At 51.7% G+C, this 25,976-nt stretch overlaps 2 protein-coding genes across 3 annotated transcripts; both read left to right on the forward strand.

Annotated features, from left to right (window-relative positions):
• The first annotated feature begins 1,144 nt into the window (after positions 1–1,144).
• GUCA1A (guanylate cyclase activator 1A) lies at positions 1,145–25,780 on the forward strand. 2 transcript variants are annotated; one of them, XM_030795864.1, is made up of 6 exons: positions 1,145–1,361; positions 9,219–9,766; positions 19,861–20,335; positions 23,705–23,854; positions 24,522–24,615; positions 24,967–25,780. In XM_030795864.1, the coding sequence occupies exons 3-6, from the start codon at positions 20,135–20,137 to the stop codon at positions 25,125–25,127; spliced, it is 606 nt and encodes a 201-aa protein (XP_030651724.1). In that variant the 5' UTR covers positions 1,145–1,361; positions 9,219–9,766; positions 19,861–20,134; the 3' UTR covers positions 25,128–25,780. The 2 variants fall into 2 exon arrangements, with proteins under 2 accessions (XP_030651724.1, XP_003266317.1); XM_003266269.4 differs by lacking the exon at positions 9,219–9,766.
• Positions 1,174–9,718, forward strand: LOC115830859 (uncharacterized protein 114841037). Its single transcript, XM_030795865.1, has 2 exons — positions 1,174–1,361; positions 9,219–9,718. The coding sequence occupies exons 1-2, from the start codon at positions 1,308–1,310 to the stop codon at positions 9,546–9,548; spliced, it is 384 nt and encodes a 127-aa protein (XP_030651725.1). The 5' UTR covers positions 1,174–1,307; the 3' UTR covers positions 9,549–9,718.
• Positions 25,781–25,976: the final 196 nt, after the last annotated feature.

A 25,976-nucleotide genomic window follows, 5' to 3' on the forward strand; every position in this document is an offset into this window, starting at 1 on the left:
GTGCAGCCAGGATTCAAGCTCAGGCATTCTTTTTTTTTTTGAGACGGAGTCTTTCTCTGTCCCCCAGGCTGGAGTGCAGTGGCGCGATCTTGGCTCACTGCACGCTCCGCCTCCCGGGTTCACGCCATTCTCCTGCCTCAGCCTCCCGAGGAGCTGGGACTACAGGCGCCCACCAACACACCCGGCTAATGTTTTGTATTTTTAGTAGAGACGGGGTTTCACCGTGTTAGCCAGGATGGTCTCGATCTCCTGACCTCGTGATCCGCCCGCCTCGGCCTCTCAAAGTGCTGGGATTACAGGCTTGAGCCACCACGCCCAGCCCAAGCTCAGGCATTCTAACTCCCGGACCTGCAATCCTCTATACCACAGCCATCACCATCTGTCCATTTACTGACCATCCATCCATCCACTCACACATGGTCACTCCTATTCAGCCAACTGTCTATCCACCTGTTCATCCATCCCTTTATGTCCCAACCCAGTTCAAAGCAGTCCATGAGAAGGAATGGCATATGCAGAGGCTCAGAGGGGAGAGAGTGGGGCATGTCTAAGAAACTAGCTACTGCATAGAGAGTGAGGGAAAGATAGCAAGAGATGAGGCTAAGGAGATGAGCAGGGCTCAAATCACAAGGGTTGGCCCAACCGCCATCTATCTGCCAACCCAGTCCATCCACCTGTCCATCCACCCTCCCACTCTGGTCCACCCATCCATTCATCCACTCATCTCTGTAATTTGGAAGGCAGACAGATGATAGATAGATGTTAAATAGATGATTGATAGATGGTAGATGATAGATAGATAGATAGATAGATAGATAGATAGATAGATAGATAGATGATAGATAGATAGAATGAAGAGTTGCCAGGGTACATTTCCTTCCTGACAGTGATATTGGGACATGGGGGGATATTAGGACTTCTGGAGGCACCTTGATAATTAGGATGATCTCTTTCCATACACCTCCTGCCCACAGTTTTAGAGTTCTATGGGTTTGTGGGAAGAGGGAATAGCATAGTGGGCCAGTGTCAAGGTTAAAAGACCCTTCCAGGTCCTGAAATGTCAGTCCCCAGCCCTGGCCTCATGTCTCCTTGGGAAGACAGAAGGAATTGTGTTGTAAAGAGGTGTCACAATGCCCCCTGCCCCATACAAGTTCTCCCCACCTTGGCACTCTCAGTATCCTGCCAAGAGTCCTCCCTGACCACCAGAAGTTCCACCTCACCATCAAGAAAGGCCCTGGTCCAGGATGTGCAAGGTGTGATGAAATCACAGGGCTGGGGAAGGTCAGCTCGGGGTCACAAGAAGCCTGATGGACAGGAAAGAGCATGAAAGCCCCAGCCAGCCTCACCTGTGTGGCTGGGAGGTGGGTCCTCTTACAAAAGGCTTAGTTGGGTGCTGGTGCCACTGCCTGCCTTGTACTCCCCAGCTGTCCTCTGCTATCTCCCTGGCGAGATGGAGAGAGGGAACAGGACACCCTCCATCTTGCTTCCTCTGCCCCTTCACTGCTGCAAAATGTGTCCTGGACTGTTTGGTTCGTGTTACCCCATCTCCAAGGCAAACTTGAGATAAGTAATAATTGTAGCTAAAGTTTGAATGCTTAAGAGCTCTAGGCACCTTACATGGACTAGCCCATTAAGTCCTCACATTAACCCTATGAGGTAGAGCTCTTGTTATTCCCACATCGTACCTGGGAAAATTGAGGTACAGAGATTATAATTTGCCTAAGGATGAGGCAGCTAGTGAGTGAGAGGGCTGGAATTTTTTTTTTTTTTTTTTTTTGAGACTCGCTTTGTTGCCCAGGCTGGAGTGCAGTGGCACAATCTCGGCTCAGTGCAACCTCTGCCTCCTATGTTCAAATGATTCCCCCGCCTCACCCTCCCAAGTAGCTGGGATTACAGGCGTGTGCCACCATGCCCAGCTAATATTTTTGTATTTTTAGTACAGACGGGGTTTCACCATGTTGACCAGGCTGGTCCCGAACTCCTGACCTCAAGTGATCCTCCTGTCTCTGCCTCCCAAAGTGCTGGGATTACAGGCGTGAGCCACTGTGCTCAGCCATTTTTTTTTTTTTTTTTTAAATTGAGGCGGAGTCTCGCTCTTTCTCCCAGGCCGGACTGCAGTGGCACTATCTCGGCTCACTGCAAGCCCCACCTCCCGGGTTCACACCATTCTCCTGCCTCAGCCTCCTGAGTAGCTGCGATTACAGGCGCCTGCCACCGAGCCCAGCTAATTTTTTTTTGTATTTTTAGTAGAGACGGGGTTTCACCATGTTAGCCAAGATGGTCTCAATCTCCTGACCTTGTGATCCGCCCACCTTGGCCTCCCAAAGCGCTGGGATTACAGGAGTGAGCCACTGCGCCCAGCCTTTACTTTTTTGTAAAATAGAGATGAGGTCTCTCCATGTTGCCCAGGCTGGTCTTGAACTTTGGAGCTCAAGCAATCCTCCCACCTTGACCTCCCACGAGATTACAGGTGTGAGCCACTGGGCCCTGCAGGGAACTGGAATTTGAACTGGGGTAGCTGGCTCCAGGCTCCCATGCTACCCAGCCACATGAGGAAGCTGAGGCCTACCCCCAGCCTCCCTAACCGCTCCCTTCAAAGCCTCTGTGCTCCCCCAAATGGAAATGTGCTCTCCCATAGGTTCAGACCGGTGTGTGTGTGAAACCACAGTGTAACTGCCCGAGGGGCTGATAGTAATGACTGTTTGCACTGTGGCTTTACCGTTCCCAGCACTCACGGCACCCCACCACAAGCTGGTGAATTAGATAGCCTTATTATCCCCATTTTGCAGATGAGGCCCCTGAAGCTCAAAGAGGCTCAGCAACTTGCGGAAGGTCGCCTGACCTGTAAGGGCAGGGTCAGGCCCAGAGCTCAGACCTTCAAACACCAAAGCCAAGGCACATTCCACAGCACCAGGTGCCCCTGGGGGCCCTCACCAGCCTTCACACCCAAGTGCTATTTGCATTTCAATAAGGCACAAGGCCTTCCCCCAGAGTGAGGAGACTACAGGTGGAATTTCTCACTGGGCAAGGCCATGTGCCTATGGTCCTGGAGGATTTGAGAGGACAGGGTGCCTTCCTAGAAAACCTGTAGTAATATCACAGATGAGATCTTCTTGCCCTACTCAGAAAGCCCCACTCTTGAGTCACGCACTTCCCCACTCTAAACCCCGGCACAAGGGACAAACACATATTAGTATATATGTACATATTAATACATGAGTACTGTGCATCTAAGAGGCCTTTGTGGGGTCTGCCTGTGGGGATGGGGGTTATGAAGGGATATTTCTTTTTTCTGAGACAAGGTCTCACTCTGTCACCCAGGCTGGAGTGCAGTGGCGTGATCTCAGCTCTCTGTAACCTCCTCCTCCCTGATTCAAGTGATTCTGCCGCCTCAGCCTCCCAAGTAGCTGGGATTACAGGTGTGCGCCACCACACCCAGATAATTTTTTTGTATTTTTAGTAGAGACAGGGTTTTGCCACATTGCCCAGGCTGGTCTCAAACTCCTGGGCTCAAGTGATCTGCTCACTCAGCCTCCCAATGTGCTGGGATTACAGGCATGAGCCACGGTGCCGGCTCTTTTTTTTTTTCTTTTTTTTTAATAGAGATGGGGTCTCACTATGTTGGCCAGGTTAGTCTTGAACTCTTGGCCTCAAGCAATCCTCCTGCCTTGGCCTCCCAAAGTGCTAGGATTATAGGCGTGAGCCACCACGCTGGCCCAGTGAGGGATAATTCTATCTAGATTCCTTCTTTTGGCTTTAGCTTAGAACCCAAATGAAAATAGGATCATGGGATTCCCAAGGGAGGGGAGGGGCTGGTGAGAATCTCTACTTGTCCTGTAACTTCATCACTCCCTGTAGAATGGAAACAAGGGAAGCAGGTAGGGGAGATGGGGCTTCTTCCTCAACCCTCTAAACCAGGGTTTCTCAACCTTGGCGCTTTTGACATCGGACGCTGATGATTCTTTGTTGCGGGGGCTGTCCATTGTAGGATACGTAGCAGCATCCCTGGCTCCTACCCGCTGGAAGGCAGTAGCACCCACCCCACATTGTGTGACAACCCAAAATGTCTCCAAACATGACAAATGTCCTCTGGAGGAAGAATCACCCCTGGCTGAGAACCAATGATCTAAAGTCACATACACAGTGTGTGCACACCCAGCACACTTGACAAGGAGCACGTGAGCAAAGAATAGCCAGTTAAAATAAACCAATGTTAACCTGGAAAGTATGCAGTCAGGCCCCACCCTCAGCCAAAGCTGGCTGTGCTAGGCCCTGGGGGAGGTAATGGGGTGTCCTCAGCCCTCTGAGGTTAGTCTCTTGGAGGCTGGCTTGGCCCCTAGAAAGGGCAGGGGAAGGCTAGTGCTGCCTGATTCCCTCTTCCTCCTCCTCCACCTCTTCCCCTGGACTGTCTCTGTCCCAGTTTTTGTGAGGGCTTCATCCCTGGATGTTCCAGGGACCCTGGCTGTCCCCTACCCCTGCTGCCCCAGAGTCCTGTATATTGCAGCAGCAGCATCCTACACACAGCTGAGGTGTGGACCCAGGGCAGGTGGGCCCAAGCCAGGGCCTGGGCTAGGGCAGAAAGGGAGGAGAGAGTTTGAATCCTGCTTCCCACACTAACCAGTTGTGGGACTTCTGCAAGTTACTTACATGCTATTCTACAAACTGTGAACTCAGACAAATGCTTCGCTGCCTCTGAGCCTCAGTTTCCTTATCTGAAAAATGGAGGCAACGTCTCAAATGGCTCTTAGGAGCTTTTGCAGAGCTGAGTGGCTAATGCCTGACATTTGGCAGATCCTCAATCCTGTGAGTAAAGAGTGCCACCCTTCCATCTGTGGGCTGCTCTCTTCAGTTCCCCAGCCATTCCGAAAGCACCTGCCTCTGTCACCCCTGGCCCCAGCCCCATAAGCCCAAGATGGCCAAGAGGCTGATGCAGCCTTGGGGCTGAAGGGTTAGTGGGGAGCAGGGATGGGGGATGGGGTCTCTGCAGCTGCCTCATCTTCATGGCCCTTCTGTGGTGTCAGGAGGACAAAACCCACAAGCAAAGCCGGGCGCGGTGGCTCACGCCTGTAATCCCAGCACTTTGGGAGGCCGAGGCGGGTGGATCACGAGGTCAGGAGATCGAGACCATCCTGGCTAACATGGTGAAACCCCGTCTGTACTAAAAAAATACAAAAAATTAGCCGGCTGTGGTGGCGGGCGCCTGTAGTCCCAGCTACTCGGGAGGCTGAGGTAGGAGAATGGCGTGAACCCAGGAAGCAGAGTTTGCAGTGAGCCAAGATCGCGCCACTGCACTCCAGCCTGGGCGACAGAGTGAGACTCCGTCTCAAAAAAAAAAACTCGCAAGCTTAGACTCATCCTTAACACGAAGAAACCTAAGCCACTTCTTGCAGCCCAGGAAAGGGAGCATTCTCTGGGCCAGGATGTCAGCCTCTACCAAGGATAAAGAGATTGCCATGGGTCCTATGGCACTGATTGTCACTGCCCTCGGGGGACATTGGGCAATGACTGGAGACATTTTTGTTGTCACGACTGGGAGAGGGTGCTACTGGCATCTGGTGGGTAGAAGCCACCACTGTAATCCTGCAAGATACAGGACAAACCCTCTAACAAAGATCATCCAGCCCAAAGGGTCAGAGGTACCCAGGCTGAGCCACTGTACTCCACAGGGACCCTCTTGTGCTCAGGCGTGGTGTCTTTGTCACCTTCACACCAAGAGCCTGGCATCCAAGAGGTGCCCAGGAATGGTTGCGAATGAATGAATGAAGCAACTCATGTCCTATCCTCAGCTCTGCTAAGAGATGGTGATTCATGGCATAGACCTCACACTTCCCAGTGTGTTGTTCTGTCCATGCAAGGCCCAAGAACCCAGAACCCAAATCCAGCAGTCAAAACCCCACAGTGTTCTTGCCAGACTGGGAAATCTGGCTGCCCCGCCCTCCAGTGAGCTGGAAGCTGTGCAGGGCAGCCTTGGCTAACACCTGCCACCCAGCACACCTGGCAGGAGCTCAGTGGGTTGACGGAATGAGGACAGAAAGAAATAGAAGATGCACAGGCCCCTGGCAGGCCCTGCTCACATAGAGCAGTGGGCACAAGACATGTCATGGAGCACAGGGTGTGGAAAGACCTGGGTTCAAATCCCAGCCTTGCTCCTTACCAGTCATGTGACCCTGGACATGGGACTGACCTCTTCAGTTTTTTTCAATTACAAGTGGGGCTAAGAATAGTAACACCTTCCTCAAAGGGTTAATGTGAGGATTAGAAGAGGTAATCCACTGACAGGGTTTGGTGTGGTGCTACAAACTGAAGTGGAAAAGAATCTTTTTTTTTTTGAGATGGGGTCATGATCTGTCACCCAGGCTGGAGTACAGTGGTGTGATCACAGCTCACTGCAGCCTCGACCTCCTGGGTTTAAGCCATCCTCCTGCCTCAACCTCCCGAATGGCTAGGACCATAGGTGCATGCCACCATGCCTGGCTACTTTTTAATTTTTTTTATACAGACAAGGTCTCCCTATGTTGCCCAGGCTGGTCTTGAACTCTGGGCCTCAAGTGATCCTCCCACTTCAGCCTCTCATGGTGTTGGGATTACAGGTGTGATCCACTGCACCTGGCTAGAAAACAATCTTTGATGGCCACTATCGCGGTTCATTTCCAGTGCTTGCCCCTCTGCCTGTAAGCCCCTGTGCCCTGGGGCTGAGCCTGGAAGAGTCTGGGAAGGCTGTAGAACACTTGCTCATTTCCTGTGGCTGTGCACCAGCACTGGGGTAGGCTCTAGGGACAAAGAGATGCATAGGACGCAGTCCTGACTGCTGGAGTCATTTACAGCCTATTGGGACTTTAGCAAAGGACTATGTTGGGACTAAGATGAGACAAGACTGCAGCAAGTGGTCCTAGTGCACTTGTAGGACTCTGAATGACGACGTCTTCAAAACGTGTGTGCCTGACTCATCTTAGTCCCTCCAGCAAAGGAGCACATCCTGAGAGGGGTCCAGAAGGCACAGAAGAGGACAAGTTGGGACAGGGGCTGCAGGAGGCTTCAGGGGTTCCTGGAGAAGGTTTCAAGTCTGCTGCTGAACTTGGAAGAATAGGAAGAATTTCGAAAACTGCAAATTTGCAAAAACATATATACCTGGGTAGGAACCAATAGGAACAAAGCCTGCTTTGGAGGAAAGCCCTGGACAAGTTTGGGCTGGACAGATAGTTTGTAAATTAAACCCAGAGGAGGCCAGATGAGGTGGCTCATGCCTGTAATCCCAGCACTTTGGGAGGCTGAGGCGGGCGGATCACCTGAGGTTGGGAGTTTGAAACCATCCTGACAAACGTGGAGGAAACCCATCTCTACTGAAAATACAAAATTAGCCAGGCGTGGTGGTGCATGCCTGTAATCCCACCTACTTGGGAGGGTAAGGCAGGAGAATTGCTTGAACCCAGGAGGTAGAGATTGCAGTGAGCTGAGATTGCACCCTTGCACTTCAGCCTGGGTAACAAGAGCGAAACTCCATCTCAAAAAACAAAAAACAAAACAAAACAAAACACAGAGGAAATACATCATGATTTGAGCAAAGGAGACTTCTTTTGTAAGAGGGCAGGAGCTCAACTTCTACTAACCCTGTACCTAGGGGTTCTCTCACAGTGCCTAGAGGCTGGAGGGCTGTGAGGCTGGGGGAGAAGAAATGGATTCCCCTGACCGCTGAAGCCTGGGGGAGCAGAACAGATCCAGCCTGACACACACACAGGTTGGATGGTTGCCTACAGATGCCTCATCCTTTGGTGGTGCTGTCACGGTGAGGACAGTCCCTAGTAAAATGTACAGCTGGTACCTGAAACATGGTGTGGGGATTCGAAGGTGAACAGGATAGCTTGGTCACAGGAAGGGTAGTGACAGAGGAATAAATAAATGTCAATGTGATATGCTAAATGTGGCAATGGGGGCCTCCTAGAGATTGGGCAGACCCCAATAAGTAATCAACCAAGAGTGGTGGTTAGGACGAGGTAGGTATGGGTGAGTAGGAGACACATTTGGTAACAATGAGATATGTTCTAAAATAGAATGGGCTGGCTGGCTGGAAAGTGAGTGGGTACCCCTTACTAGAATTCAGTTCAATTGATCCAACATTTATCAAGCTTTCTCTAAATGCATTCGTCTGGAGTAAAACAGTAAATAGGATTTTGGAGGCTGTTATGTCAAGGGTAAGAGTATGAGGTAGTTGCCCTTAAGGAGCTGAAGCTCTAACGGGAAAGACAGAATTTCCCTAATGCACAGAAGGGAGGGCATGCAAGGCTGGGGAACACCTGAGCCAAGGTACAGGCTCTGGAAGTACTGGATGTGAGCAGGGAACAAGAGGTAGACTGTGTGGCTGAAATGCAGGGTGGGTGGAGGGATGGAGGGACTGGAGAGTGGAAGCCACATTCTTTTTTTTTGAGACAGAGTAGGCTGGACGCAGTGGCTCACGCCTGTTATCCCAGCACTTTGGGAGGCTGAGGCAGGTGGATCACCCGAGGTCAGGAGTTTGAGACCAGCCTGGCCAACATAGTGAAACTCCGTCTGTACTAAAAATACAAAAATTAGCCAGGCATGGTGGCGGGTGCCTGTAATCCCAGCTTACTCAGGAGCTGAGGCAGAAGAATCGCTCGAACCCAGGAGGCAGAGGTTGCAATGAGCCGAGATCGTGCCATTGTACTCCAGCCTGGGCGACAAGAGCAAAACTCTCTCTCTCTCTTTTTTTTTTTTTTTGAGATGGAGTCTCACTCTGTGAGTGTGAAGCACAGCGTGACCAAGCAGGAGGGTGGGAGACAGGAAGCCCTGGTGGAAGGCAAGCTGGAGGGGCCCCACAGGATAGAGAGGTCAAAGGCCTGACGGAGCGGTGGCAGAGAAGAGGGAGGAGAGGGCCACACAGGAGCCATACGAAGGACATGGACAGACGATTGGATGCGGGGAAAGGGGGTGGGGAGGGACTGAAGACGATCCCCAGGTTCCCAGCCTCTGGGAGCTGGCAGTTGCCTCTGGTAGGTAGACAGAGTTCTGCAGCAGCAGGGGGCCAGGGGACCCTGATGGCTCTCCCCTGCTCTGGAGGTCCCTGGCTCCATGGTCAGCAGTGCTCCAGAGCGGCTCTGGAGGCTTCTGAGCAGCGGCTCCTTCTCCTCCCTTCTGCCCCTGGCATAGCAGTTGAAGTCCCAGTGTCCAATGCCTCAGCTCTCCCCTTCTTTCCCCCCTCCCAGGACTCACAGAAACCCTCTGTACCCAATCATGGGCCAAAGACACCGTCATGCAAGGGGGTGAAGGCTCCACACCTGTCCCTGTCCCGGGCGTGGAAGCAGGACCGTGAGCAGTCTCTGGCAGCAGCCTATGTGCCGGTCGTGGTGGACTCTAAGGGGCAGAATCCGGACAAGCTCAGATTCAATTTCTACACCTCCCAGTACTCCAACTCCCTGAACCCCTTCTACACTTTGCAGAAGCCTACCTGTGGCTACCTGTACCGCCGGGACACTGACCACACCCGCAAGCGCTTTGATGTGCCTCCTGCCAACTCGGTCTTGTGGCGCTCCTAGGCCTGAGCCAAATAGAAGCCCCCCGACCCTTCACCCTCACCCCTGTGACCTCAGGTCCCCAAGGGGAAAGGCTGCTCACTGCAGGAGGAGCGACCTGTATTCGGGATAAGACAGCTGTGCCATGCCCACCTATCGACAATGATAAAGGGAGGTCTCTCTTCCCAGCAGCAGTTAAAGTTTGTCCTTCCTTTCCCTGGCATCTGAATGGGTGGCTGTGGGTGGGTAAACAGGCCATGGGGACGTTATACAATAAGGTTATGTCTGGAGGTTCCTGAAGACTTGGAAGGACTTGATTTTCAGTTCCCTAACCCCAGAAGTAAAGTCCCAAGCAAAGCCCATCTTAGCTCCAGCCTCCCGATGGTCCAGGCTTGGACCCCTCCAAAAATAAGGAAGAGAGGGTGGGTGTGGTGGCTCACACCTGTAATCCCAGCACTTCAGGAGGCCAAGGTGGGCAGATCACCTGAGGTCAGGAGTTCGAGACCAGCCTGGCCAACATGGTGAAACCCCGTCTCTACAAAAATTAGCCAGGCATGATGGTGGGTGCCTATAATCCCAGCTACTCGGGAGGCTGAGGAATGAGAATCGCTTGAAGCCGGGAGGCAGAGGTTACGGTGAACCGAAGTCACGCCATTGCACTCTAGCCTGGAGACAGAGTGAGACTCCATCAAAAAAAAAAAAAAATTAATTAAAAAAAAAGAAGAGATCCATCAACTGGCCATGACTCCTGCTGTCTTACAAGGTCATCTTACCCTGGTTGGAGCAGCTGCTGCAGAATGAAGAAGAATGCAAGGAATGAACACAGTCTCCAGGTCCCCGCCCAGACCCAGTTTTACATAAAGCTGCTGCTTCTGACTTGTAGTTTGTTGGTGGGGGAAGGATTTCCCATCCTTGCTGTCTCCTCTGGTCTAGAAGAGCTGGCTCTGAGGCTAGTTGAGCTCATGGGTCATTGGGCATGGAAGAGGGGGATGGAGGCAGAGGGCACTGGATTCACAACAGGGGCCTGAGTGAGTTCCCAGTCACTGCCATTCAGAGGGTACCCCAGTGGTGTGCTGGAGCCAGCTCGTACTGGCTTGTAAGAGCTGGTTGTGCCCATGTCTTCCCTACTCCACAATCAGTGACTTCCTTTTTTTTTTGAGATGGAGTCTCGCTCTGTTGCCCGGGCTGGAGTGCAGTGGTGTGATCTCAGCTCACTGCAAGCTCCGCCTCCTGGGTTCACGCCATTCTCCTGCCTCAGCCTCCTGAGTAGCTGGGACTACAGGTGCCCACCACCACAACCGGCTTTTTTTTTTTTTTTTTTTTTGTATATTTAGTAGAGATGGGGTTTCACCGTGTTTGCCAGGATGGTCTCGATCTCCTGACCTCGTGATCCGCCCACCTCGGCCTCCCAAAGTGCTGGGATTACAGGCGTGAGCCACCGCGCCCGGCCCACAATCAGTGACTTCCTGTTGGCACTTTGAAATCAGCTGTGGTGGGAGCATTTACACCACAGAAGTGAGCAAATGCCTACAGATTGGAGTTTCTTTTTTCCAGAGAGCTCATCATTAAACATTTACCAGCACACCACAGGGTGAATTCAGCTGGTTTCATTCCTAGGAGTCTCGTCCCTCTGTAGGTATGGTGGTGTATTCTGTGGGGCATAATTCCTGTGCAGGAGAGGTTGGGGTTGGTGTGGGAAGGAGAGACAAGTGTCCGGAGACCCCGACAAGCAGCCCGCAACACAGGCCAGGCTGTCATGTGGAGAAGATGGTAAGCAGTGTGGAGGGAAGTGGAGACCCCTTGAGGCGACCCTAACAGCATGGAATCCGCGTTTTCCTCTTGGCTTGCTGTAGGCTCTCTTTCGAGTTAGAGGTTTTCCTCAAATGCCTGATGAGCCTTGGCTGGCCTCAGACCATCTGGCATCTGTACCAGGTCTCTCCTTCTGCTTGGTCATCAGTGTTCAAGGAGCCAGCCAAGGGAAGGAGCTGGGGTGGGGGAAGGCACGTGGTGGTTTTCTCACTCTCCATATGTAGACTTTCTTTTAACGCTCCATTTACAGAATGGCAATGTCTCTTCCTGAGGCTGTGCCTAGAGACTAGGGCCTCTCTGGCCCAAATCTCCAGAAGAACCTTCAATCAGGGTCCGGAGGGGACTGATGCCGGGAGATGCCTGTTCTGCCGCCTCGCGGAGGGCATCGGAGAAGCTAAGTGTTCCTTACACAAACTTTGGCCAGTCCTATTTTCTGCTCCACATGTGCTGCATCCCAGCCTTCAGGGGCACCTGCTACCTCTGCCTCCCTATTCCTGCGGCAGGAATAGGTTTGTCCCGAGCTCCGCAGCCTCCTCCTCTTTGAAAGCATTTAGGTTTCGACTTTCTCTACTCTCATAAGAAAGTTACCACTTGTCCATCTGTCTTGTTTTCCAAAATTTTATTAGAACCCCCATATCTGCTGTCTTTTTTCCTCTCTTCTTTTCTTTCTTTCTTTTTCTTTTCTTTTTTTTTTTTTTGAGATAGAGTTTCACTCGTTGCCCAGTCTGGAGTCAATGGCGCGATCTTGGCTCACCACAACCTCCGCCTCCTGGGTTCAAGCCATGCTCCTCCCTCAGCCTCCCGAGTAGCTGGGATTACAGGCATGTGCCACCATGCCCTGCTAATTTTGTATTTTTAGTAGAGACAGGGTTTCTCCATGTTGGTCAGGCTGGTCTTGAACTCCTGACCTCAGGTGATCCACCTGCCTCGGCCTCCCAAAGTGCTGGGATTACAGGCGTGAGCCACTGCGCCCAGCCCCTTTTTCCTTTTTTGAGACGGAGTTTTGCTCTTGTTGCCCAGGCTGGAGTGCAATGGCGCGATCTTGGCTCACCATAACCTCCTCCTCCCAGGTTTAAGCGATTCTCCTGCCTCAGCCACCCGAGTAGCTGGGATTACAGAAATGCACCACCACGCCCAGTTAATTTTTGTATTTTTAGTAGAGATGGGGGTTCCTCCATGTTGGACAGGCTGGTCTCGAACTCCCGACCTCAGGTGATCCGCCCGCCTCGGCCTCCCAAAGTGCTGGGATTACAACAGGCGTGAGCCACTGCGCCTGGCCTCCTTTTGTCTTTAAAACATGCATTTATTCATATTTTAGTGGGATTTTGAAAAGAAGCAGAGATAAGCAGAAATTTTCAGTCTATGTATAACTACAAGTCTTGCTCATTCAATCAGTCAGTCACCCAACAGACCCTGTGGGCTGTGGGCTGGGTCCTTAAGATGCAAAGATATTAACAGGAACCGTCCCTTCCCTCCCAGATCCTACAGCCTGTGTAGGGTGAGGGGCAGGGTCCCCATGAGGAGTCTTCACTCCCACAACAGACGCCTCTTCCCCTGCCCTGGAGAATGGGCTCCCTCTTGAGGTTCACCTTGGTAATGCAGCCTCCATGGACGCCCTTAGAAACCCTTTAGAGAAACTGGCCAAGGTACCACCTTGATTTGAGTGAGATAGGCCCAGGAGGCAACTGAACCTGTGCTCAGGGTCCGTGTTTCCGTGGAGTGGAGGGGCAAGCAGGCAGCCTTGTGGGGGGATTAGTCTGGCCTGGATCGCTGCCCCTCCTGTCTCTTCCTGACTTGTCTTCCTACCTCTCTGCAGCTGCCCCAATCACTCCCTCCCCTCGGCCCCATTCCGCCAGGTGGAGCCTCTTCCTGTGATCTGGCTTCTGTCCCAGGAGGGATTCCTGCAGACAGAGCAGCCGGGGAAGGCAGGAATCTTTCTCCCTGTGTATGCTGGGTGACCTGTACTCTGGCCCTCCATGCCCTCACGCATACCTTGTGCATACTGCTTCCTTGGGGTCTTGGTGTTGATCTCCGTCCTCCTTGCCTTGGCATCCCTGTCTCAGGGGATTCCGTTCCCACCCTGGGCTGGAGACAAGGGGTGGGGGCCCTCCTCCCTCAAAGGGAGCAAGCTGTCCGTCAATGGAATTGTTGGGCAGAGGGCCACAAGGGGAGGGCTGAGGGAGATGGTGCTGGAGCGAGGGGCTCATGGGGTCCCCCTGGCTCTATCCAGCCCTTCTGCAGGGTGTGAAGGCTTAGGAGAAAAGCATGATGATGAGGTGGGAAAACTTTGGTACCACCACTAGAAGGCTCGTTAACCTGAGCAGGTTATTTAAATAACCTGAGCAGGTTATTTAAATAACCTGAGCAGGTTATTTAAATTTTCTGCCCCAAGCCCCCTTTGTCTCACGTGGCAATAATAATACCCACCCCACAGGACTTGTGTACCTATTCAACAAGCATAGTTTCATCCAATTTTAGCTTTTTAAGAATTATTTCTTTTTTTTGAGACAGTCTCGCTCTGTCGCCCGGGCTGGAGTGCAGTGCTGTGATCTCGGCTCACTGCAAGCTCCGCCTCCTGGGTTCACGCCATCCTCCTGCCTCAGCCTCCCGAGTAGCTGGGACTACGCTGCCACGCCTAGCTAATTTTTTTTTCTTTTTTTTTTGTATTTTTAGTAGAGACGGGGTTTCACCGTGTTAGCCAGGATGGTCTTGATCTCCTGACCTTGTGATCCGCCCACCTCGGCCTCCCAAAGTGCTGGGATTACAGGCATGAGCCACCGCGCCCGGCAAGAATTCTTTCCTTCTTTCTTTTTTTTTGATTCGGAGCTTCACTTTTGTCACCCAGGCTGGAATGCAATGGCACGATCTCATCTCACTGCAACCTCTGCTTCCCAGGTTCAAGCGATTCTCCTGCCTCAGCCTCCAGAGTAGCTGGGACCACAGGCGTGAACCACTATGCCTGGCTTATTTTTGTATTTTTAGTAGAGACAGGGTTTCGCCATGTTGGCCAGGCTAGTCTCGAACTCCTGACCTCAGATGATCCACCTGCCTCCGCCTCCCAAAGTGCTGGGATTACAGGTGTGAGCCATCCTGCCCGGCCTAAGAATTCCTTTCTTTTCTCTTTTCTTTTCTTTTCCTTGACGAAGTTTCGCTCTTGTTGCCCAGGCTGGAGCACAATGGCGCGATCTCGGCTCACTGCAGCCTCCGCCTCCTGGGTTCAAGCGATTCTTCTGCCTCAGCCTCCAGAATAGCTGGGATTACAGGCACCCACCACCATACCCAGCTAATTTTTGTATATTTAGTAGAGACGGGGTTTCACCATGTTGACCAGGCTCGTCTTGAACTCCCGACCTCAGATGATCCACCCTCCTTGGCCTCCCAAAGTGCTGAGATTACAGGTGTGAGCCACCGTGCCCGGCCCCAAGAATTCTTTCTTTAATCATATGTGCGGGCCGGGCGCAGTGGCTCAAGCCTGTAATCCTAGCACTTTGGGAGGCCGAGGTGGGCGGATCACGAGGTCAGGAGTTCGAGACCATCCTGGCCAACATAGTGAAACCCTGTCTCTACTAAAAATACAAAAAAATTAGCAGGGCGTGGTGGCGGGCACCTGTAGTCCCAGCTACTCGGGAGGCTGAGGCAGGAGAATGGCGTGAACCCGGGAGGCGGAGCTTGCAGCGAGCCGAGATGGTGCCTCTGCACTTCAGCCTAGGGGACACAGCCAGACTCTGTCTCAAAAAAAAAAAAAAAAAAAAATCATATGTGCATGCATGCACTCAATATTTTACTGGGCTCAAGCCCGTCAGTCTAATGTTACTCTCAAAAAGGTAATTTAGGAGAGTTTATATGACAGAGAGGTGGGCATAGTAAAGGGAATGGTGACGTACCCACACAGTAGCGAGAGGGAAGCCCTTATCATGCTTGGCGGGACAAAGGGAAGGAGCCGTGATTACAGGAGCCCAGAGAGCTATGGCAGGAGCGGTGGTTGAAGGTGGAAGGAAATAACCGCTGCCACAACCCTGAACTGGCAGGGAGGAGTGAGGACAACAAATGTCCCTGCCCTTCTCCCTCTCCACCCTCCAGTCTTCCTCCAGCTTCTCAGTGGATGAACCCAGCCTGAAACCAGAGGGCAGCAGAGTCTGGGTGATGCAGTCTGTGGGGTCAGTCTCTTGGGGCTCAGAGCTGGAGGAGAAAGGTGGAGAATGAGTGGGGGCGGGGCAAACAGAACAGCTAGCGCACGACTGTGTGGAATGTGTGGTGCCAGGAGCTGGGGGCAGGCAAGACACAAATAACACAATGGTCTCCACCCTCTGTGAGCTTGCTGGGTTCCTTAGAGCAGGCTGGCAAGGAAGAGTTGCCTATAGAGTACTTCTGGAAAGAAATGAATGTTATGTCCATGTTATTGTAGAAGAACAAATGTCATAATAGACCCTAAGGTGACCCCAGTGATTTCTACCTCCTGTTGTTGCTGCCTTTGTAAAATCCTCTCCCTTTGAGTGTGGGTGAGGCCCGTGACTTGATTCTAACCCACAGAATATGGCAAAGGTGATGGGACATCACTCTGTGGATTATGTTAGGTTATATAGACTTCAGCAGATTGCAGAGAGACTCTTCTCGCTGACTTGATGAAATAAGCAGCGTGGTGAGGAAGTTGGTGTAACAAGGAACAGAGGGCAGCCTCTACGACCTGAGTGTGGCCCCCAGGCAATGTCAAGTGAAAAGCCAGCTCCCTTGTCACATAGCCACAACAAAATGAGTTCTGCCAACAACTTGAATAAGTTGGAAGTGGATTCTTCCCCAGCTGAGCCTCCAGATGAAAATACAGCCCAGGTGACACCCTGAGAGCAGCCTTGTGAGACCCTAGGCAGAGGACCAGCTAAGCTGTGCCTGGACTCCTGGCCCATAGAAACTGTGAGATAATAAATGTGAGGCCAGGCACGGTGGCTCGTGCCTGTAATCGCAGCACTTTGGGAGGCTGAGGCGGGTGGATCACCTGAGGTCGGGAGTTTGAGACCAGCCTAAACAACATGGAGAAACCCCGTCTCTACTAAAAATACAAAATTAGCCGGGCGTGGTGGTGCATGCCTGTAATCCCAGCTACTCGGGAGTGTGAGGCGGGAGAATCGCTTGAACCCAGGAGGCAGGAGGTTGTGCTGAGCCGAGATCACATCACTGTGCTCTCGCCTGGGCAACAAGAGCGAAACTCCATCTCAAAAAATAAATAAATAAAATAATAATAATAATAATAATGTGTGTAGTTTTAAAACTGCTGACTTTGTGGTTGTTATGCAACATAGAAAACTAATATAACACACACATTAACCAGAGTTCTTCAGAGAGATGAGCCAATAGGAGATATATAGAGGTGTGAGAGAGGATTTATTAGGGGGATTGGCTCACATGTTTATGGAGGCTGAGAAGTCCCACAATATGCCATCTGTAAGATGGAGAACCAGGGAAGCCAGTAGCGTGGCTCAGTCCAAGCCTAAAGGGTTCAGAGCCAAGGAAACTGATGGTGTAACTCTGGGTCTGAAGCTGAAGGACTGAGAACGTGAGAGGGGGGAGGGGTTGCTACTGGTGCAAGTCCTGGAGTCCAAGGGCAGGAGAAGGGTGTCCCAGCTCCAGGAGAGAGAGAGAGAGAGAGAGAGAGAACTCACATTTCCCCTGCCTTTTTCTTCTTTCCAGGCCTAAGCCAATTGGATGGTGCCCACCCACACAGGCTGAAGGCAGATTCTCCTTACTTAGTCTATGAATTCAAATGCCATTCTCTTCGGCAGGCACCCTCACAGAAACACCCAGAAACAAAGCTTTACCAGCTTGCTGGGTATCCCTTCATCCAGTCCTAAAATTAACTGTCACAACACATAAGCAAAATGTCAGTATGCTGCGGGAGGAAGATATTTGAGAGAGATTTGGGAAGGCTTCACAGAGGAGGTGGCATTTGTACTCATACATGAAGAGTGAGAGGGATTTAAATAGAAAGGGAAAGATGAGCTGCTGCTTTGTCCCCAGCCTCCTCATTTCCCAATCTTGAGCCTGAGAGGCCTCAGCAAGGACACATTTTCCAGCTGGGCCCCAAGCAAGTTCACAGAAGGAGTCCTTCTCTCCCCATCCCTTAACTTGTTGCAGAGAAGCTGACTGAAGCAGGGAGAACCCAGCTCCCCACCCCCGTGTACCCGCCGTCAATCAATTCATGTGGAGTAGAGGTACAACAGTCCCAGTTGGTCTCTTTTTCAAAAATAACTATCCTCTTTGATTTTGTGAGCAACATATGTTCATTATGAACAATTTTTTTTTTTTTGAGATGGAGTCTCTCTCTGTCACCCAGGCTGGAGTGCAATGGCGTAGTCTCAGCTCACTGCAAACTCCGCCTCCCAGGTTCAAGTGATTCTCCTGCCTCAGCCTCCCAAGTAGCTGGAATTACAGGCACCCACCACTACGCCTGGCTAATTTTTATATTTTTAGTAGAGACGGGGTTTCATCATGTTGGCCAGGCTGGTCTCGAACTCCTGACCTTGTGATCCACCCACCTCAGCCTCCCAAAGTGCTGGGATTACAGGCGTGAGCCTGGATCTGATAAGGCTTTAACAAAGGCCTCCACCTTCCCTAGGGCCTGACTACAGCTGGTAGGTGGCCTGTGTGAGGCAGGTTGGATGTCTGTTCCTACACATAGCCCTCCTAGCCGTCCAGGGCCCAGAGTGAATAGGACTAAAGGGACAAGAGCACGATTGGCTCTAACCTAGGGATGCTGCTGTGTCCAAGATGCAGTATAAGTGCACCTAGATTGTAGTGAACAGCACATCTGACATGCTGCTGTAATAGATACAAAATCATAACATCATAGCCAAGATTTATGGAGCACTTACTCTGGGTCAGACCTTGTTCTAAATGCTTTTCTTATATTAACTCACATACTTTTTTTTTTTTTTAAATAGGGGTCTCGCTTTGTCATCCAGGCTGGAGTGCAGTGGTGTGATCTTGGCTCACTTCATGAATTTTAGTAGAGACGAGGTTTCACCATGTTGGCCAGGATGGTCTCGAACTCCTGGCCTCAAGTGATCCACCCGCCTCGGCCTCCCAAAAATGTTGGGATTACAGGCGTGAGCCACCGTGCCCAGCCCCGCTTACTCCCCTTAGCCCTGTCAGATGGGCACCATTAACTTAACAGCCCTATCAGATGGGCACCATTATTCCTATTTTAAGAATGAGGAAACTGAGGTCCAGAGAGGTTAAGTTACTTGCTCAAGGTCACCCAGCCAGTAATGTAAGCAAGAAACAAACTTGTGTTGTTTTCAGCCACTGAGATTTTGGAATGGTCTGTTACTGTATCATAACCTAGCCCATTCTGAGATATGTATGCACATATATTTGATATATGTTATATATTGTATAAATTGTATATTTATATAAATATATTTACATGTAATTATATATTATTTATATAAATCATATAAATTGTGTATCAGTGCACAACTTGACCAAGCGTCCAAGGCCCTGGTGGGGAAAGCAGAAATATGGGCAGTGGTTCCCTCTAGATGAGTTAGGAGACCTGGGTGTGCCGCATATGTAAAGGAGGAAGGCAAACAAGAGAAAAAGACAGGGCAGGGCAAGCGCTGGCTTTAAGCTTTCCTGGCAGCATCCAGGTTAAGTGCACCTGCACCCAAATGCTGGTTCCGTAAATGAGCCAGCTTTTAATGGTGTGGCCAGGGAGTACGCATCCCAACAGGCAGCAGAGAAAGCTGTTGCTGCATAGACAGGCCCCCAGGCTTGGCCTGGGAGCTTTCCAGGACCAGCAGGTAGCAGCTCACCCATGCATCTGTGTGCCTGCACTCTCACACTCACACATACCCCAGGGCACCAGGTGCACACTCCATGTCCCTGCTCTGTGCCCCTAGTAGGTGATGGTGATGATGTGAGGCTCAGAATCAGATGGAAGGATGAATTCAGGGCTCTCAAGATGGGAAAGATGCAACCTTCAGGAACATGAGAGTGTGGCCAGAACAGGATCAGTGTGTATGAGTGTGTGCATGTGTGTGCACGTCTCTGTGTACTGGTGCAGGCTAATGTAGGAGGGGGTTCTCTCTGGCTGTTCAAGGCTTATCTTGGAAGCCCACAAACTCTGTATCCACCCAGGTGCCCTCATATGTTAGCACATCCATGGTATGATTGGACCCCCTCAGTTGTGATGGCCAAGTGCAGTGCACAGCCTGGATAACTGTACACGGCAGCCCTGTCAAGAGCCCACAGTTGGCCATTTCTGGACAAGAAGCCAGCTCTATCTCATATATACCTCAATTCCATGATTGAGGGCAGAATCCAAAACCATTGTGAATCCACTCAAACCAGGAGAAGAAGGTCACAAAGGTCATAGGATCAGAGCAGCTTCTGGCTGACACCCACTCCGTGGTGGTAAGAAGGGATTAGAAGATTGCAAACTGGGTTAAAAAATCCTCTCACCTACAGTTCAAGGCTGTAATCCTAAGGACTCTGCTTCTCTAAGCCTTGTTCTATTTTCAACTCTCTTCTCCAGGGTACAGTCTCCACTGGGGCCGCAAGGATTTAGTGGAGACTCTTAACACCAGTTCTCTGGCATCTGTGAGTTTGAGTGTGGGTCATCATCTTCTGCTCTCTTCCTCTCCACATTTCCCGGTACCATCTGATCCATCAGGCCCTGCTTTGCTCAGGCCTGAAGGACTCAGGCCTGTGAGAGAGGTCGGCCCCGTTGTCAGCCAAGACACCTTTGGGCGAGGAGCAGCGAACAGGACCTGTCCATCTCAGGCGTCAGCCCCCTGAAGGCCTGAGCAATGGGCAACGTGATGGAGGGAAAGTCAGTGGAGGAGCTGAGCAGCACCGAGTGCCACCAGTGGTACAAGAAGTTCATGACTGAGTGCCCCTCTGGCCAGCTCACCCTCTATGAGTTCCGCCAGTTCTTCGGCCTCAAGAACCTGAGCCCGTCGGCCAGCCAGTACGTGGAGCAGATGTTTGAGACTTTTGACTTCAACAAGGTGAGCAGGGGCCCAGTGGCAGGGAGGGGAAGTGCTGGAGGGACCCCTCTGGAAGCCTGACCAGCTGGGGGTGAGGAAGAGCAGAGAGGAGCATAGAAGTGTCCGCTGGGGAGCAGCTTCATTTATACAGTCATTTGTTTATTTGAGGGGTGGGTTTTTGACACTAGGGATTCAATGGATCTAATGTTTGTGCTTTAATGAGCACCAACTGTGAATCAGGCACTGGGGGTTAGAAATGAATCAGACAGTGTCCCTGCCCTCACTTTCTAGGGCAAGACAGAGAGGTCCATACATTAGTGTAATCCGAGGCTGAATCCAATGGCTTCCTCTGCCTCTGCCACAGGCATATCTTGGTTTACTCCAAAACGAGTGTAAACACTTCCAAGATGGTCATTGAACACCTGTGATGTGCTGGTCCTATACGTGGTGCTTTTGCAAACATCCTTTGAAGTTCCCAAGGATGTGGGTGGAGGGGCAGAGAGCAGGGAGCAAGATGATGATTCTCCATCCTCGCTGTCTGGCATGGGCAGGCCACTTACAATGTTCTGTGGACATGAGGATTGGAGACAGACAGGGTTGCCTGGTCCCTGGAGAATCCAGAATGCTCCCAACTTCAAAATACCCAGTGACCTCAGATCACCTTTTCTCAAGTGAGCCTGCAATTTGACAGTGGTCAAATTGCGTCTCCCCAGTAGCCACCTGGACGCATTGGGTAAGGACTTCCTAATTGGTAAGCTAGAGGGGTCACTGAAAGGTGAGTTTGGGACCATGGGTTTGGGTCCCTAGCTTTCATCAGCTGGGTGACCTTGAGCCCATCATCTCCCCTCTCAGTCCCAGTATATTCATGATGCTGTGGCCGTCAGGAGCATTAGTTAAGGTGTTTGTTGGTTTTCATAGTAAATCTTCCATTCATTTGGAGCTATTTGGTCAAGACATAGTTGTGGAAGAACCCAAATCTGCAAACGTGGCTCCCCGCCCTGTGGCCCCTCACTTGAAAAGTGAGGACGCAATGAGGCACTGCCGCATGTCCTCCGCAGACCCGGGAGAGGCTCCTTCCCTCGCTGCCCAGAAGGTCCAGGCACCATCATGGGTGGGGCTTCTTGGGAAAGCTGGGGCTCGGTGGCTATTTAAAACTCACTAATATTTGAGGATGAGGGACCAAAGTAGATTACAGGCTTTGAGTCCCAACCTCAGGTGTGGTATGAGGGAGCCCAAGGGCTTTCCCGAAGTGGGAGCAGGTGAGCAGAGTCCAGAGCCTGTGTACAGAGACTGGGAGGGATGGCGTCATCACATTCAACACTCAAAATGCTCCCGAAGAAGGAATAACTCCTGAACAGGAGAGGAAGGACGAACGGATGGTTGAGCCTCACATCTTACCCCCAAACACTGACATATCTCATCTTCTCACCTGCTAAGAAAACCCTTTGGGTTAAGACGTGTCTGCAGAAGCACCCTTAGAATCACACATATGACACCGGTGGGGGTGGAAGGGCAACCCTGGGGCACATCGACCCTGTATTTGCCTAACCATGTCTTTTTTTTTTTTCTTTGAGATAGAGTCTTGCTCTGTTGCCCAGACTGGAGTGCAGTGGCGCGATCTCGGCTCACTGCAACCTCCGCCTCCTGGGCTCGAGTGATTCTTCTGTCTCACTCAGCCTCTCAAGTAGCTGGGATTACAGGTGCCCACAACCATGCCTGGCTAATTTTTGTATTTTTAGTAGAGATGGGGTTTCACTATGTTGGCCAGGCCAGTCTCAAACTCTTCACCTCAGGTGATCCACCTGCCTCAGCTTCCCAAAGTGCTGGGATTACAGGTGTGAGCCACTGCACCCATCCAGAAGTTTTGATACAGAGAGGAGTTAAATAAAACAGGGATAGGCAAATGACAGCACACAGGCCTGTTTCTGTAAATGAAGTTTTACTAGCACTCACCACATCTATTTATTTACGTAGAGAATTGTCTATGGCTGCGTTCACATAAAATGACAGAGGGTGTTTGGCTGCAAAGCTGCATATTTACTCTTTGGCTCTTTACAGAAAAAGTTTGCCAGCCCTTGCACTAAAAAATGGTTGTATCTTTGGGTATTGCACCAGATGTGCAGGGCGAGGGAGTACAGAGTGTGAGTGGGGAGTGAAACCTGGGGGACAGGCATTTGCTTTGCTTACTTCAAATGTTTGTCTGGGCTTGGGTTTGTCTGACAATCACACAGGTGCACACAAATCAATGTAAATCTCCATCTGCATTTGAGTACTGGTATAGGATGATTTAGGAGACCCAGCTTTCTAAGTGAGGCTTTGTCATTCACTAGCTGTTTGGCCTGATCTCTCTCAACTTTGGCTTTCTCATTCAAACTAGAGACAAAAAATATTCACCTCTTGGGGGTGGCTGTGAGATTAAATGAGTAAAGTGAATAAAGCACTCAGCCAAGGAAGTCCATGGAGAGCACTGAAAAAAGTTAGTATTGCTATATATTTTCATTGAATCTAATGCATACCACAATCTTGAAAAGTGCACACTGTCATTCCATTTTATAGCTGGGAAAACGGAGACTCAAGGTCATGTGACTTATCCAAGGTGATTTAGGTCTTTCTGGCACAAAAGTCCACACCTTTTCCATTGCCCCTTTTAAGACAAAAAAAAAAAAAAAACCTGCAAAAGCAATCCAGCTCATTGTAGAAATTTCCAGCAATACAGAAAGATAAAAAATGAAGAGCAAAATTATCCTCACCCGGTGTCCCCTCCCCAAGAGGAAACCTCTTTAGCAGTTTTCTTGCTTATTCAAGCAGTGCTGTCTAGGGGCCTCTCTGGGCTCTGTACTGATGACAGTCCTGGGAAGTGGGTTGGGACTGAATGAGCCCACTGTGGGGTTCAGAGTGGTTAAGGCCTTCCGGGGGCCTAAGCCCCTCAGGCAGCAGGGTGAGAAACTCCCAAAAGCTCACCCAAACCACGCTCCCATCCCTGGGGGTGCAGTTCTTCCTCCTCCCACCTACGCGCACGTCTCCCATTTCCCCTAACTGGAAAGGCTCATGCTTGACAATCACAGGGAAGCAGGCAGCGCTCGCTAAAACCCAGATGCCTGTGAACAGACAGCGCCAGCCATTCACACCCCAGTGGATGCTGGCTTATTAGATTTGATTGGCAGCCTCTGGGGTAGGAAGGGTGGGCTATACAGGGCGTCTAGGAAGACAGATAGGTCACGGCGGAGACAAGGCTGGCCTCCCTAGCCGCATCTCCGAGGGTCCGGGTCTCCCCTCAGCATCTCTTGGGGCTTGCCGAGATGGGCGGAGCCTTGGGTTATGATGGGCGGGGCCTGAGGCTGGAGTGGGCGGGGCCCCGGTGGGCTCACGGCGGCCGTGCCCCTCGCCCAGGACGGCTACATTGATTTCATGGAGTACGTGGCGGCGCTCAGCCTGGTCCTCAAGGGGAAGGTGGAACAGAAGCTCCGCTGGTACTTCAAGCTCTACGATGTAGACGGCAACGGCTGCATTGACCGCGATGAGCTGCTCACCATCATCCAGGTGCAGAGGGCCCGGCCAGGGGTGGGACCCGGAGCTGAGAGCCCAGGGTTAGAACAGCAATCTCAAGATTGAGACAGGATGTGGGACTGAGGATCCTGGTGGCAGCTGTGGCCCTCACCAGCTGCGTGACCCAGGCCACGTTCCTTCCCTTCCTGGGCCTCAGTTTCCTCATCAATACCAAAAGACGATAGAAGTTTGACTCTTGGCCGAGCGCGGTGGCTCAAGCCTGTAATCCCAGCACTTTGGGAGGCCGAGGCAGGTGGATCACGAGGTCAGGAGATCGACACCATCCTGGCTAACACGGTGAAACCCTGTCTGTACTAAAAGTACAAAAAAATTAGCCGGACGTCGTGGCGGGCGCCTGTAGTCCCAGCTACTCCGGAGGCTGAGGCAGGAGAATGGCGTGAACCCAGGAGGCGGAGCTTGCAGTGAGCCAAGATGGCGCCACTGCACTCCAGCCTGGGCGACGGAGCAAGACTGTCTCAAAAAAAAAAAAAAAAAAAAGAAGTTTGACACTTGAGTTCCAGCTCTGCCTAGGCCCCCGGGTACCCTGCACTCTACTCCTCACTGCTCTTGGGAGCCAGACAAGCTCTGACCGTCCCCACTCCCACACCCGAGATAGGATAAAGATGGGCCTCTCTTACTTCTGACACTTCTTCCCTCCCAGGCCATTCGCGCCATTAACCCCTGCAGCGATACCACCATGACTGCAGAGGAGTTCACCGATACAGTGTTCTCCAAGATTGACGTCAACGGGGATGGTGAGGGGGCCGAGGAGGGGCTCCCAGGGGAGGGGTCGCCATGGATGTGGGGTCACCAGGGGTGGAAGGTCACTAGAGGAGAGGAGGAGGAGGGGAGGAGGGGAGGAGGAGGCCCAAAGGCCACTGTGCTGGTCACCTCCTCCACCTGCCTCTGTCCCAGCCACAAAGTTTCTGGTCCAGATTCTGGCCCCTGGACCAGAATCTGGGCTCTGGGTTCCTCTGCCTGCTGCACCCGCGGGTCACTTCTCCTCACGTGGGCTCTGTCCCTGCCCCTGGCAAGAACCCGGTTCTGTGCTCTAGACTGCAAAAATGAACACCCTCCTCCCCCGATTCCCTTTCTCTCTACCCCAGGGGAACTCTCCCTGGAAGAGTTTATAGAGGGCGTCCAGAAGGACCAGATGCTCCTGGACACACTGACACGAAGCCTGGACCTTACCCGCATCGTGCGCAGGCTCCAGAATGGCGAGCAAGAGGAGGAGGGGGCTGACGAGGCCGCTGAGGCAGCCGGCTGAGCGCACCGCCCGGCTGCTTCTGCACTAGCGGGTGGGGTGGTATGGCGGTGCCTGTTGGTGGCGTTCTTGTCTTAACCCTAGATAGAATCTACTGAACTCAGAGGCTTAGCTCACCTCTTTGGGGTCCATGGTGGCAGCAGAAAGGCAGGAGTGGGAGTCCAGAGCCAGGAACAGTGAAGGATGGTTCCTGGCCCCTCTGAGTGACAGCTGGCTGCAGCACTCCTTGCTGGGGGGCACTGTTCAGCATCCCTCTGCTGTCGGGTGACCCCCTAGCCCTTCTGGCTCCTCTCCCAGCTTTTCCGAGCTTTCCCCACTGAGCTTCTCCAGTCCATGCTCTTCTGGACGTGGACTCTCTGAGGCAGAGCTGAGCTTTCCCAGGCCTGTTATGGAATCCTGCAGATCCGGTGGCTGCAGCTTCAATCCCAGTGCTGCAATCACACATCTCTTCTGCCCCGGGGGACCCTGGAGCCTACTTGTGTGCTTTGCATTTCATTGATTGACACCTCCCTTCAACAAGCATTTACTGAGCGCCTACTATGTACTAATGCTATATGTTAGATGTACAAAGAAGACAGTTTTCATCCTCAAGGAACTCATAGGCTAATGGTGAGACACACAGACAAACATCACTATAATAAAATATGCTAAGAGAAGTTATGAGCAGATTTCTGTAGAAGACACCTATGGGCATCTGACTCAGGCAGCATCACAGAGGGGACCTTTGACTTGGAACACGAAAGAGTGCTTTGGGGCCGAATGTAGAGAAGAAGGTGATGCATGTGGGGTGGTTGGAGGTGCATTCTCTGTGATGTATGTGTCACATGTTGGGGGCTGTGCGATGTGGACAGG

This window comes from Nomascus leucogenys, chromosome 17 (assembly GCF_006542625.1).
Source record: "Nomascus leucogenys isolate Asia chromosome 17, Asia_NLE_v1, whole genome shotgun sequence".
NCBI classification, from domain to species: Eukaryota; Metazoa; Chordata; class Mammalia; order Primates; family Hylobatidae; genus Nomascus; species Nomascus leucogenys.

Excerpts from the sequence above, each read along its gene's own strand:
- LOC115830859 (XM_030795865.1), top strand. The coding sequence starts at position 1,308 with ATGGACAGGAAAGAGCATGAAAGCCCCAGCCAGCCTCACCTGTGTGGC. Across the intron at positions 1,362-9,218 it reads CTCACCTGTGTGGCTGGGAG|GACTCACAGAAACCCTCTGT; the intron begins GTGGGTCCTCTT and ends CCCCCCTCCCAG.
- GUCA1A (XM_030795864.1), top strand. The coding sequence starts at position 20,135 with ATGGGCAACGTGATGGAGGGAAAGTCAGTGGAGGAGCTGAGCAGCACC. Across the intron at positions 20,336-23,704 it reads AGACTTTTGACTTCAACAAG|GACGGCTACATTGATTTCAT; the intron begins GTGAGCAGGGGC and ends CCCCTCGCCCAG. Across the intron at positions 23,855-24,521 it reads AGCTGCTCACCATCATCCAG|GCCATTCGCGCCATTAACCC; the intron begins GTGCAGAGGGCC and ends CTTCCCTCCCAG.